Source organism: Lepidochelys kempii, chromosome 2, assembly GCF_965140265.1.
Source record: "Lepidochelys kempii isolate rLepKem1 chromosome 2, rLepKem1.hap2, whole genome shotgun sequence".
In the NCBI taxonomy this organism is placed as follows: Eukaryota; Metazoa; Chordata; order Testudines; family Cheloniidae; genus Lepidochelys; species Lepidochelys kempii.
Window position 1 is genome coordinate 229,666,285 of NC_133257.1, and position 14,579 is coordinate 229,680,863.

The 14,579-nt window shown below is 40.8% G+C and overlaps 1 protein-coding gene across 4 annotated transcripts in view; it reads right to left on the reverse strand.

Annotated features, from left to right (window-relative positions):
- The window catches only part of CUBN (cubilin), a 226,932-nt gene that overhangs the window by 128,870 nt on the left and 83,483 nt on the right, over window positions 1–14,579 (reverse strand). For all 4 annotated transcript variants that reach the window (XR_012157573.1, XR_012157574.1, XM_073334127.1 and 1 more), the window contains one exon: window positions 10,494–10,653. Coding sequence is in view for 2 of the 4 variants with exons in the window: in XM_073334127.1 (XP_073190228.1) it covers window positions 10,494–10,653 (160 nt within the window). In the remaining 2 variants the exon portion in view is untranslated. The remainder of the gene's footprint in view (window positions 1–10,493; window positions 10,654–14,579) is intronic.

A 14,579-nucleotide genomic window follows, 5' to 3' on the forward strand; every position in this document is an offset into this window, starting at 1 on the left:
GGCACAAAGCAACTGAAAAGCCAGTAGATCTGCCCCTTAGATTTCCCTCTGTCTGGGTAAATCTTAAGTGGCTTACAGCTGTTGTAACAGCTGCTAAACCGCTCCCATTCCCAGCCTCCTGCTCAGGGGAACACACTTGGGAGAAAGGAGAGAGGCATAGCCAGGGCATCCCTATATCCAGACCTGACAAGACAGGGGGGGAAAGTGGGACAATTGCACCAGGACCTCGAGGTGTCTAATGTATAAATAAAGTGAAATAGAAGGGGGTGGGGCCCCAGCAATCACATTATACCAAGGCTCCAAATTTCCCTTGATGTCCTGCCTATACCCCATATCCCAGCAATCACTGACTACCAGAAAGGCCTTTGCACAGAGGGTGCAAGTTAGAGGAGCCCCAGGACTGCTCTTATATATGTCAGGGGCCAGACCAGTTACTGGTCAAACCAAGGATCTGGGGCCCACAAAAGTAGCTTAAAGCCCCGGGCCTCTCTACCTCCATTGCTGCAATTTGGCAGGACACGAGAATCTAGCCTTGTGTCTTGGGACATGAAATCCCTGTATTAAAATATCTAGTTCACACCCAGAAAGGCAGATATTAATAGTGCAGGCAAAAATCATCAGTGGCCCAAAATTTGAGAATTTCCAGAATTAAGCCCTCCCTGCAATGTCATTTGGTTTGCCACCCACCCCACTCCACATTTACATGGAGTCATTATGAGGATAGAGATCATTTACAGATATTGCTCACTACTATTGCAGCCATGACTAGCTCCCCTTTAAGCCCCCAAAGAACAAATTATTTCCTTTTATTCTATTCTTCTTCTTCTGTGTTTATCTCTGCTGGGGCATTTTGGAAGTCAAGGTCTGAAAGCTGTGCGCTGTTCTACTACTGCCATTTCCTCATCTTTGCAAAATTTAGTACTTAAACTTTGGTTTTGAGCCACACTCCAAGGAAGAAGAGCACCACAGCGATTCACTGTAAAAACTATGAAACTGTGTCTACAGATGGGGAAAAGCTGGAGAAGCCAGTGACAGATTCAACTAGGAGGATGTAGCCTCTCCTCTACCCATAACTGGCAGCGGATGAGGAGACTAAGAGCTTGCTTGATCCCCAAGCCTTTATTTCTCTGCTGCTGTCACCTGTGTGCAACAGCATATTGGTTCTGCAAGTGTTAATTTAGGAGTCCATAAATTTTTAATTCAGCCTCCATTAATCTTCTACCAACACAGCTTTTGTGGGATCATTTGAGTCATCATTAAAAATAAGGTCCAAACCCAATTCTGTCTTTTTTGGCTTTGACACCTGAGGGGGACACACTGATGCAGCATCTACCTTCCAGGTTAGCAAGTGACAATTGCCTCAGGGAAAGCTTGAGAGGCATGAGCGCTGTCGCTCTTCTTGTATTCTCTCAGTTCACCAAGGTCATCTGTCCCTTCTAGAAGGATTACAAAATATCTTGGTGATTGTTCCACACCACAGGAGAGCAAAGAGGACTGACTGCAATCATGAGGCAAGAGTTCAGCCTGCTCTTCTTCAGCTGTAGCTTTTGCAGACCCTCTTTGTTTTTCAATACCTTATGTTCTCTTTGCTATAGACACTCTGACCAATATCGTTTGCTCAGATTAGCCCAGTATTAAGTCTGCTTCATGTCATGCATGCAGGGTCTGCCTGAATGGTGGCCCAGAGTTTGCAATCATGGAATGCATCGCTAGCTACACTCAATGTCCCTGTGTCATTCAATTTCACAGTGAAGTGTTTGCAAACTGTAGGAAAGTTTCTAAAACTTGATTTTCCTCTCATTTCCTATTCATCAGGGAAACGGCAGTCATTCCCTCATCAACAGGAAACACACTGATCCACTGAACATGCTTACAGAGATAATGGATGTTTATTAACCTTGCCCTTCTCATAAAAATAATTGCAAAAGCTTTTATAAACTGCATTCTACAAATATGTTTTTGTCATATTTGGAAAAAAAATTAAACAGAGCCACCAATCCAACACAGAATAGCAAAATTCCAGAGCCAAAGTGCTGTAATGTGCCCAAAATGCTACCTTATCTTAAGCTGAATCCTTAGTTCAAGGAAATATCTTTATAAAATAATAACAACAAATTCCCAATCTCATTCCCTCTTACTTAACTGCCATAGAAAAGCTAGATATTCTAATACATATTAAAGCTACGCACAATACATACCCTGAACCCTGTATCTTTGTCTAGATGCCATACCTTCTGTTAAATTTAATTCCTTCCTCATGCGTTTTTAAATCAATGGTTTGAGAAAGAGAATTATTAAATGCAACTGCTTTCCTCAGCATCTTGGCTGAAAGGATTGGCTACCAAATGAAGGCAGCTACTAAGCCAGGGCAGTGTAACTTGCAATCTATACAATCAAAGTATAAGTGTGTTTGCTAATAGAAGGCAGGCAGCTTGTAAATGAAAATATGTGGTCAGCTCCTCCACAGTCAGCTCAATTTGATGATTTGTATCAGAGGAAATAGCAGCAGTTCTGAATGGGAACAAGACAAGAAGTAGCAGCTTTAAACTGGAAAAGAGAACAATGAAGGTAGGTATTGGGAAGTTGGTGACCATCTGATGAAACCACAGTATAATACTTTATGCAGGGATGTTGTTGAGGCTCCACTACTATGTATTTAAGAGAAAACCACATTTGATAAGCAAGGCAGAGAAATCCCTACAGTTGTAGGGTGGTGGGAAATATAAGATAGAAATGACACAGGAAGGCCTTTCCAGACCTGAGATCTATGAATTAATGTTGGCTTTGAGTCTGTTCTCTGTCTTCCTTGGGATTAAGTATACTTTGCTCTATATGCTGTCAAGGATAACGTAGTAGTAGGTTTTATGAGCCAATCATGCAGCTACTATCACATAAACCTTTGCAGCAAAGATACTCTGTTAGCTGACAGATGTCTTGATTTAAGGTTAAAAGTAATCTTTAAAAGTGTATGAAATCTCTCCTCTCTCCCATGTCGAAACAGCGGCTTTCAAAAGAGTTATGCAGTATAAGAGTGTTACATTTGATTGACACATGACCACAGCAGGAGTGGATCCCTGGCAATTTACAATAATCAGAAATCAAAAACCTCTAACCAGAGGCACAAGATGGGAGAAAGGCTCCTTGTGTCCTCTCCTCCTTTCCCTTTTGCACCTCTGGAAAAGAAAGGCACAATCTGGCCAAAGCTACTTAAAAAAGAAACTAGCCCATTTGAAGAAAATAAACAGTGTGTCAAATCACTCAGCATAAAGCTGACTCTGTGTGTGTGTGTGTGTGTGTCTTACTCTCTTTCTCTCTTGTGTGGAGACAGTACATGGGCACTTTAGAAAAAAAATTCATTATGGAAAAACCAGTTGAATTGACTTTGGAAACTGATAACGATTTCTCAACAAACCTACTTGCATGGCCAGAATCCTAGGGGACCCTGCAACAGAGTACAGATGCAAATTGCTACCTATCTGAGCCTAGAGAAACTGGGAACATTTCAAATTAAACAGGCAACTATGACTAAGCTCGGTTTCCTGACAGTCACAAAGACATGTCTTTATTTAAACCCAAAATGGGTCAGACGAATGGAAAACTTACACTGAGCAGTAGACCTTTCCCTTTCTGCAACTCCTACATCTAGCATTCAGATTCACATACAGATTACTCACAAACATTCTTTAAAGAATGGGTGATATTTTCTGTGACTTCAATCACTAATCCTTGGATGAATTATCCAAACCACACATTGAACATCAAACTCTTATGTGCCATTAATTTTCTTCCACTGCACATTGCTCCCAAAGCAGCATTTGAAGAATTTTTTTTTTTGACATGCTATGGCAAAAAGCTGGTCAATATTAGACCTGGCTGAATAATTTATAATACATAATTTATTTGATTGATTTTTCCACTCTTTGTTAGTTGCCTGCAAACAGACCATGATTTTTTTTTTTAATTTATATTCATTTTTTGAAGGTATTTGCTGAATAATCTCAGCAAATAACATTTGAACTCTCTGTCGCTTTTTTACAAGAAGCTCTTTGCACCTATTTGCTGTGTGATATTTCAACTGGGAAATTGACACAAAGGCTGCATATTGTGGTTCTATTCCCCAAATGGAGGAGTTTAGAAATAGTTTCTGGGGTGAATAATTGATATTATAAATTACAAATTCTCTTCCTGTAAATATGTTGCTTGAAGTCAGCTGTTTTGGCAAACATTCCTGCCAGTAAACTTATTTTTTAGAATATTTGTGGAAAGTAACCACAAAAGGGGCTTGACATAGTTGCAGCAAATTCATAATAAAATGTGAACACATATTTAGGAATGTTCATTTGCAGTATTTGCCCAGCTCTAGGCTCTACAGCTGAGAGGAGAAAAAAAGTTACAGGCACATTTGATCAAGTTCAAAAGCAAATTTTGATTCAGCCATGTTCACAACACATTCCTATTTCACTTACTGGAACATAAGAGCATTTATCTGTACTAACCATTAAAATAATTTTTATCTTGACTATTTACTGAAAAAGAATTTTGAATTGTATGTTTGATCAGTTCACAATTTACACTGTGTTGATTAGCTACATAAATCACATAGCATTGTTCTGTTCCCTGATTGTAAACTACAAATATTATTTGTATTTATTTGTATTGTAAATCCCGCTGTACTAGGCCCCCACTGTACTAAGTGCTATAATAATACATATGAAGACAGAGTCCCTGTCCCAAGAAGCCTTCAGTCAATTATAGGATTTGAAATTCAGGCAGTGTCAGCTAATTAGGCTTGTTACAGGAGACATAACATGCATTACATTTGGAATTCAAATGATCTACAGACCAGAATCATTGGAAAATTGGAATGAACTGGAATTATGAATAATTTTGGAAGAATTCCATGACCCATCTTTTGGAATCTAGTAATAACTTCAGTCAGAAATTAAGAAAGCTGGCTACAAATAATGGAATATCCTAGCCTCTTCCCCCTTCCTCCATGCAGAATTAGAAACTTATTTTTATTTAACCCAGAATGTAATTTCTCTCCTAAATAGAAGACGTATTTCCTGTTTTATTGAGACAATGGAAGAGAATAAGCTTTAAGTGGCGCTGCATCTATCTCTGCTAATCAAATATTTTCCAGTCTCTGGCTGGCGCAAAACTTTCCCATTCAATCAGCACAAAACATTCAACAGTGCTTACATCTATCTACAAACATAGGGTCGATTCTGCTTTAATTGAACTAAATGGGAATTTTGCCATTTACTGCATTAGAAGGAGGATCCAGTCTTTAGAGGGCAAACAAAAATTCAGAGACAGACCCTGTAATGTGTTGAGCACCCCAGGGCTTAATTTGTGCCAGGGCTTGCCAGGGCTAAGGCCTGGCACCTCTGGCCTTGTAGTGTCAGTTATGAAAGTAAAAAAAAAAATTGTTTGAGCCCCAGCACCTCTTTTATTACCAATTAAACACTGGAGCATCCTGAACTCCTCCTGAAGTTCAAGTGAATTTGAGAGGATTCAGTACCTAGCAAAAATGCTTGAAACCTTTTCTACAGCACAGAACTATTTGGGCATGCAGTACTTGGGCAGCTGCACAAACAGGCAGCTGCACAATGGAAAAATGTCCAGAGGCTGAATTGTGTACACTATGTACTCAGTTTGGGCAAAGCGTCCCAGAGTCATTTTTGGAAATTTCTCCTATATATTTTAAAACCATGGAAAAAAAGTGGGATTTCTTTTAGTAGCATAAAGGTCTCAGGGTTCCCTTGGAAAATACATACAACAGCTACTTACCCTGGATCTAGTTGCTAGGAAACCAGACAACAAATAGAAAGTTCAAAAACCATATATTTGGTGGCCTTTCTTTCTTTTGGCTGAAATCTTAGTAATCACTGAAGATTGTACAACTGATGATTTATAAAGGTCTTTGCATATTACTGCATATGACTGGTTAGAAGATGATATTCATTAACAGGAGAAGAATTTGTACTTTCATAATCACACTTGAATTTGGAAGTAGTAATCTACAAAAATCTATTTGCAAGATTTTTCAGATGTATTCACTGGTAAATTTTAACCAGACACTTAAAAACTTTCCCCACCACACTTAAAGTGTATTAGCAGTGTGCATGTAAAATCCGAGTTAAGGACATGAATAGTATAAGAGTTTGTTGTATTCATAATGAAATCTTACAGTTAGTTTCAACTGGTTCTAATTATAAGGAACATTGTACATGAAATTTGCTGTGAGATACAGATCCAAAACCAGTATTACACTAAGGATAATTTGGATTTGATCCTGAAACTTTTACTCACACAAGCGTATTTTAATCACAGAAGTTCCACTAAAGAAAACTGGACAACTATGTGAGTAGGGGCCACTTTTATTTAGGTACCAAATGAGATTTTAGTTATCTAATGTTAAGTACTTATGTTAGAAAATGTTGGCCTTCGCTCGCATATATCACTTTATGCTGTGTTTTCAAAGTGCTGTATGGACATTAATTCATTAATCTTCAGTAGCCTGCATGCAGTGAGTATGTAAGTATTATATACTCTTTACAAAGGAATCAAACCTACTTTTTCATAAGTGGCCTCTAATTTTGTGGGCCCCCTTTTTGGGGGACAAATCAAGACATGTAGGGCCTGATTTTAAAAATTGCTGAGCAGCACTTATAGATCCAATTGACCATACAGCACCTCTGAAAATCAGGCCCAAAGTTTCTCAACTTTGGCCCCATATAAAGGAGGCACCAAAATTTAATGGGCACTTTTAAAATTTCAGCCCTCAGTGACTTGTCTGAGGCTACACAGCAAGTCAATGTGAGAGTTAGGACTAGAACTCAGAAATTCCTGGTTCTCAGCACCATGCTTGAGCCACTAGGCAGCACTCTCTCAAGCAACCTGTCAGTCTGCAAAGAGTTACAGGGATTAGCTACTGCAACCTTGTGCAGTGGCTGTTTTTGCTATGCTTCACCGCAAGGCTAACAGTCTTTCTTCTAACATAAACACTTAAAATATGTAGCAATTATTTAGGTTTTTTATCAGTTGTCTTCTGCTGGGTAAAAATATAGAAACAGTTAAAGAAAATGACATTATTCTAAGAGCCATGACTCAAACATGCCCCTCTATGCCCCAGCCAGCCATCAGGGCTTCCCTGTGAAATCCAGCAGAGGGAAGAGACTAGAGAGGCACAATCCTTTCTAACTCTAGTACTCTGTTCTCAACAGTATGTGGTGCCTATATTTAAAGGAGAAAGGAATACACATGTCAGGCAGAATTGAAAGGCAGAACAGATGAAGTCTGGCTATGCTGTAGGGGCCAAATCAATTTCACTTGTCAGGTTCATTCAAAACCCTGCAGTCTAATTACTAATTCTTTTAAGAAAATGCAGTAATGCACATTGCAAAGCAGCTGACTGTCTTACGAATATTGCTTAATAACGTAGCTGGAGTGCACAGGGAACATGTGTCTTCTCACAAAGACAGTTGCCCTTGGTGTAATTTAGCACTGACAGACCTTTGGCCTCCCAACTCTTTTTTCTTTGCAGAGAAGTAATTCAATCAGCATACCCTCCCCACAACACCCACGGAGTTACTGAGTGTTGTCTCTTTCTTCAAGAGTGCACTACAGGAGCAAAAATGAACTTTGCATGTGTCGAGCTTCCTGGAAAACAGCAGAATTGGAATCAACAGTTTGCAGCATCAAACATTCTCTCTGGGAATAAGCCCCTCTAAGATTCTAAATGCTTGTTTACAGGAGTAAACTGTACCAATGTAACTAAATTTACATTACATCAATTAAATCCCTTGGGTGGACACTTACTTTAGTTGAAGATTGGTATATCAATTCTGCTGCAGTTGAATCCTTTGTACTAAAGCTTACTGCTTAAGCTAAATTGTTATAAGGCACTTTTAGAAATAATAATAATAATCCCCACGCAAGGAAGCTGCACTGATTTGAGCAATGTAAAACAATGTAATTAAATCGGTACACATTTCTGGTATGGAGGAGGCGTTAAGACTGCTCAGTTTCCATTTGGCAATTTATATTCTGCTCTGAAGAGGAAAGACGCAAAAAATGAGTATAAATTTTTTGTGCCCCTCAGTTGTAGAGGTGTGCTCATTGAGTCAGTCAGTAACAGGGAAAGTGTCTGGCTATTTGCAGTCATTGCACAGCTTCAGACAAAGATGCTGGGAAGGGAGGGTTGAGAGGAGTGTCAGTGTGAAGTTGTACAAACACATGGCTGCAGATCTAAGTACATCCCTCTCAGCAACATGGTACATGAGTCTCAGAGATATATAGCATGCATACACCATAGCCACCAGTTAAGATGTTTGGGGAACAGAACACAGGACTTTGCACTCCAAAACACAGGTCTCTACCACAAAAAGAGACACATAAGCCCAGTCTCTCTCCTACACTGAGATCTACTCAGCATAGTGGGGGCTTAGGTTACTGATACCTGACTCAAAATCCATGTCTGTTCCAGTCCCACCCCTGGAATAGATTAGGCTATGCTCCTTCCCATCCCTGAAATACCCTTACACTGGGGTGGAGGGTAAGGGAGCAGTTGACACAGGAGCCATCTATATTGGCTACATGTTGGCTGAGAGCTCCCTGGTCCCTTTGCCACACCCAAAGGGGCTGGAACAGGGAGAGAAGCTAGCCCATAATCTCAGACCCTAAAGCAGGTTTGAGTCTATACAGCAGAGGGCAGTGGTACGTGCACATGTTACTAACCACTGCTAATACATTTATATTACAATATATGATGGAGCGATGGCTAAATGGGGAACCTTTATTGTGTCTATATGATAACTGTGGCAAGTAAGAATAGGGGCCAGGGGTTACAAAAGACAGGAGAAAGGGGGTTGAAAATCAGTGCAAGAGGCATTTGCTCCAGTATCAGCAAGCTGGCATCAACTCCACATTGTGAACTCAAGCTCCAGATGTGAATTTCCCCAGGGTTCGAGGACATTCAGATTCAGTGTTCTGGTTCAGCTCTCTCTTACCCAGCTGCACTCATGCCAGGAAGTTCAGATCCAAACCTCCGCAAAGTTTGTGGGGTTTCAGGCCCAGGTCTAGTGCAGAGGAGTTGCTTGCTGACACAGAAATTAATGTACAATAGAGGAGGAATGTGGAGGGGGCGGGGGAGAGCTAGTTCTGCGTTTGGAGAGTTCAGGGATGCGGGGAGGGAGAAAGAAGGAACTATGCACCAGGCAGGTTTTTCAGAGTTTTAGCAAAGAAAGTTAAACAAAAACCATGGCTACTGTATGGGGGCTGATGTCATCTCTCTCTGCACACAAAAGGCTCCACTTTTTCTTCCTTTGTGTAGCTCCAGGATGACATCACCTCCCAATCATAAGAACATACCCTTGTGCTGTAGCAATTCCCCTGCTGTGTCCAGCCGAAGGTCTCACTCCTTTTGCATATGTCACCCTTTTCCCAAAAACATTCCTTGACCTCCTTTGAGTTCTTAACTCGACTGTCTAGTCAAAGAGAGCCCTCTGGGAGCCAACAAATGACAGCAGTCTGTGGCCGTGCTGGGGCCTCCGCAGCAGATTTCAGCTGCTTTACAATGCTGTCAAAGCTGAATAGTGTGAACTGATTAGGCAGACAGGGCAACTGTGGCTATTTAATTCTTTCCAAGGTCGGATCCTCTTTGATGGGATGTACAAAGGCATAAGATTCAATCTTGTTATAGTGAATATTGCTGTTAAATGGGCACAGCGATAAAGTTGCAGTTGTAGCCTCACTTCCTAAGAAAATGCAAACATAGCTTGCGTGAACATAGTGATTAACAGATTGGTTTATTAATGGGTATGCGTGCTTGGCGAGTTAACGAAGCGTGTGGCAGTCTCTGCTGCCTGTGGGTACAGGGCAAAAGCACCCTGAGCACAGCCCAGCCAATGCCATTTCATAGCAAGAAAGGGGTTGGGGGAGGACTGAAGTGAATTTACTACTCATAGAAGGAACTAAATGTCAGCAAAGGAAACTAGAGAGCTGCTGGAATTGAACACCCCAAACTTGGGGGTTTGAAATCCAGGCCAGATCCAGACCTAAAAGTTGTAGCGCTGGGCTCATCTCTAATGAAACATTAAGACCTCCTTTCACAGAAGATTTTCAGCACAGGGGAAGCCACACATACTTTTCCACACTGCCCTGCAAATGCAGCTCACCTTTGTTCCAAAGGAATTATCTCTAGCTCAGAAAGGCCAGTTCACTTACCGTGTACACTCAATCCATCCCCCTATAATTAATTAGTTTGCCAGTAAGGCAGATCCTTTCATATGTGTGTGCTTCTGCGTGTGCATGAAAACGTTAAGTATTAAATCCATTATAAAGTTGGAGGGAAAAGTGCTGTTTTCATACCTATATCTGGTTTATTTCTAGTAATGTGCAATTAGCTGAAGTAACCTTGGAGCATATTATACTGTAGAGAAGAAGGAATTATCCATTATAAAGTGACAGAGAAATTTTGGGTAGCTTACCATTTACATGCCACAGCATCTGGAACCCCTGTTTAGAGGCTATTCCATCAGAGTAAAACACCACATGAAGGCTGGTGCCTGAGGTATTCCCTGCAATGGGAACAGTACTTCCACAGAAAGTGTTTATCAGGTTGGATTGGGCATTGGGTCCATCATAGAGCTGAAATGAAACAAGAAGAATCCCAGTGTAGTAAAAGCACTTCCTGATTCCGAGGAATTATAAAAGACTTCTAAAGAAAGAACAGTGAGACACAGTGTACATGCTACTCTACGGTATCACAATGTCCTAAGAGGAGCACAGCTAGAGTCGGATGAAATGTGACAACATAGATTGCCAATTATTGTCAGTTTGTTTGTTTCTCAGGCCTACAGTTGTTAGTATCACTCTCAAAGTTTGGAGCAACAACCTTGTACTTTATCACTTTGCCCTGGTTTAGTAATCATCTGATTTTCTGATTCATAGGACATATCTTTTCAAGACAGTCCAGTAAATAGTTGGCATAGAAACCTTATTTGGACATCCTCATCACTGAGTCTCTGGCATGTTCCTTTTTAGAATTTCAACATAAACCTCTCTCTGTTTTGAGCTGACTACTGTAATATTCTCTCTCCGCAGGCTGCAAAGACCCAAAGAGACGATCTCTAGGGAGCCAGCCAAAATTGATCTTTGTTCTAATTTCAGAAGTTCTTCTCTGAACATCCGAAAGTCCATTGGGTGGAGCTGTGCTACATTGTACACTCACATGGTAAAATGAAAGGCGCTAATAAACCATGCTGGTTGTAAGCTTTTGCAGAGTCACATATGATAAAATATTTCAGTTAAGTCCTCTGCTCATGCTGTGAAAAGACTAGGGTTTTCAGAATACCCTGTAGTGATTTAACACATTTACAGGCTTGAGGGCAAGAAGTCCACTCAGATACACTCTCAAACCCTTAAGGGATGAATCAAGAGCAGCTGTCTTCTCTAAAAGATATGCTGTAGTTCAATCAGAAGCTATGGGCCTGTTGCAAGAACTGCTGTGTGTAATTCTATGGCCTGTATTACGCAAGACATCACACTAGATGATCACAGTGATCACTCCTGGCCTTAAAGTCCATGAACCTATGAATCCCCAAAACATTACAAGTGAATTACAACAGGAGGCCCAACAGTCCTGATTGTCCTTTTCTCCAAAACTTCCAAGGTGAAGACAGACAAGGCTGAGAACTTCTTACTTCCAAACAGAAAAACCTCTCCTAGTTCTTGCAAAAAACTTTGTTTATTTGTGTTTGGTGCCAGGGCACAGAAGTTTGGTTAACGTCATCCTCCTTGGATGTTGACAAGTTTAACATCTGTCGATATTTTCTGCAACAACTGTGTAATTGACAGTGTAAAGGTAGATGAAATGAAGATGAGATGCACTGTGCACCAAATCACCTTCAACACATTCCTTGTCTCTCATTCAGCAAAGTCAAATGAAGTCCGATACGATTAGATTTCACATATGAGTTAGACTGGCTGTTTTTTTTAGAAAAACATTACTTCCTAGAACAACCTCTTAGAATACACATCATCCCACCCAGATTCCTGGGTCTGAAAACTCTGAACAGAAAAATGTGAATAGGGAAATGTGGATCAGTGCAGAAACTTAAGTATTCTGTACCTTTAAATGGACAGCAAAAATGCACTAAAAATGCATATTAAATGATTAAACACTAGGCACAATGTTTAAAAATAAAAGCTTATAAAAGTTATTGACTGAATCATTCAGTAGCAACACTCAAATTGAAATGAAAAACAAGTCTCATGGATCTTTTCTCAGTTTGATTTCATGAAGCGGGTGTTAGTTTTACCCAAACAGACAGCTAACAGCACATACCTATGTAATTCCCCTGAAAACAAACAGTCAGTTTTTCAGTACACAAATAACAGTTACTATGGAAACCACTTCATCAGTGCTGTCTCTTGATCTTGTTTTCAGAGCAGAATATTATTCACAGGAAATTCAAATGACCAGCCAGCTGTAACTCATTGAGAGTGAGGCAGGCATACTACAGCTAGAATTACAGACTTTTTTTTTAGGCTCTCTTACCCTTATAATGAAGGGAACAGCTGTGTATTTTTCAAGAAGCATTTTGAACATCTAAGAGCAAATTTTGCCCTTTGATATACACAAGCAATTGCCACTAAAGTTGTGTGCAAATACCCCAGGCCACGATTTGTCTCTTTGTGTTTAACTCTGCTTTTTGTTTACGGAGCCTCTGTTTTATCATGTGAACTACTCTTTGAACTGTTGAAAGAGGAGAGACAATTCTTGCCTAAGCCATATCAGGCAGGGTATTTCCATTGTCTGGACAGGACAACTGAAGTTTGGCGTAACTTGTTAGAGACTCCTCCATCATAATGGCACGAGGAACTGATGACTGGACTCCTTCCCAAGTATTCATCCAAGAACATGCATACTCCCTTTCTGAGAAGATATTTGTTTTCTGTTTTATTTGCTCAGAATTTTTTAGTGCTCATCCCAAATTCTGGGTGCTTCAGAACAATTAAAGCAGATAATACAAATGCAAAAAATGGGACCATCTAATGACACTGAGTTCTAATAACCAAAAAGCCAGTCCCCTAATAACAATAATTTACTAAAAGATCCTCCATGTTCCAGCTCATCACCATGTCTCCCACCCGAGTGCCCCAGGGGAAAAAGATGGTGAGGTTTGCAGAGTGCCCAGACAGTTAACAGATCTAGGCTCTAGAGAATTGATCGGGGAGCAAGTTCCAAAACCAAGGATACTCATGGAAAATGCCTTTTTAGCATCCCTAGAAGTGGATGTATATGCCCCACTATTAACTCTCTAAGAAAGGAACCAGGCAGAGGGCCTGTGCTGTCCTGAAGAAGTTGCTAAACCTGCCTGCTGGAAAGAGACTCAATGTGGCATGGATATAAAGGGGAAGGTGTGATATGCCGGAGACAGACTCCTGAGAGAAGGTCAAAGTGCTCTTTCTCTCCTCATAGCCTGGGGAAGACACTGGCTCAGGGTACTCCTTGACCAAATCCATTCCAGGAAGATGTGACAGCGTGGTCCAGTGAATAAGGCACTGAATGAGGACACAGGAGTTTTATTCGAGCTCTGCCACTGACCTGCTAGGTGACCTTGGGCAAGTCTTTATGCCTGTTTCTTGTCTATTTAGATTGTAAGCTCTTTCAGGAAGGAACTGTCTTGGCCTATGCGTCTGTACAATATCTAGTACAATGGGGCCTTGAACTTGCTCGGGACCGCTAGATGCTACAACTTGCTACTACTGATATAAATAATAAGCAAGGAGAAGCTGGTAAACTGACTGCCTTGTTTATGCAGAAGAGCAAGATGATTCCCCAGAAGCTTTACATTAATGACTGTGTTTTTTCCCTCTTTTCCTTCTTCCCCAGCTTTAGGGAACCATGGCTGAAGCAAACCTTCCTTGGTTTGACACTTGTTCTCTTGTTTGATCAGGCTGAGAAAGATCTCAGTCCCGACTCTCCATAGATTGGCCACGGCAGAGAAATGTTCCATCTGGAGAGGCCCATGCCTTAAAAGGGCAGGAAATTTATTTTGTTTCTCTTTATTTTCCTTGTTTTTCTTTTTTGCCAGTACCCCAGGCTATGGTTTCATGTAACATGCATCTTCTGTATCAGGAGGGCTCCCTCTGAAGTTACCTCAACTGCCTGTAACTGTGCAGAGCAGAAGCAATCTCTCAGGGACCAAGATCAAAAAAACATGTAAGGCTTTACCAGTCAAAAGCAACCACTTGAATTCTACCTGGAAGGTTATTAGCACCCAGTGCGGACTCTGACTGGAGTGCTGGTTCAGCCTGCTTCCTGTGTGAACCTCTAATGCTATGGCCACCAATATTAGCTTTTCACTTTTTACACTTTTCATCTTCGCAGCACCTCACAAGAATTAATGAATTCCCATAATGCACCTGTGAAATAGGGGAAGTAGTAGTACCCCTCTTTCAGGTAGGGTGAAACACAAGGAGAGAAGTTAAGTGACATGGCTAAGGTCTCAAAGGGAGTCAGGACTGACATTAGAATTTGGGAGTCTCTTGCTGTCACATCTGCAGTC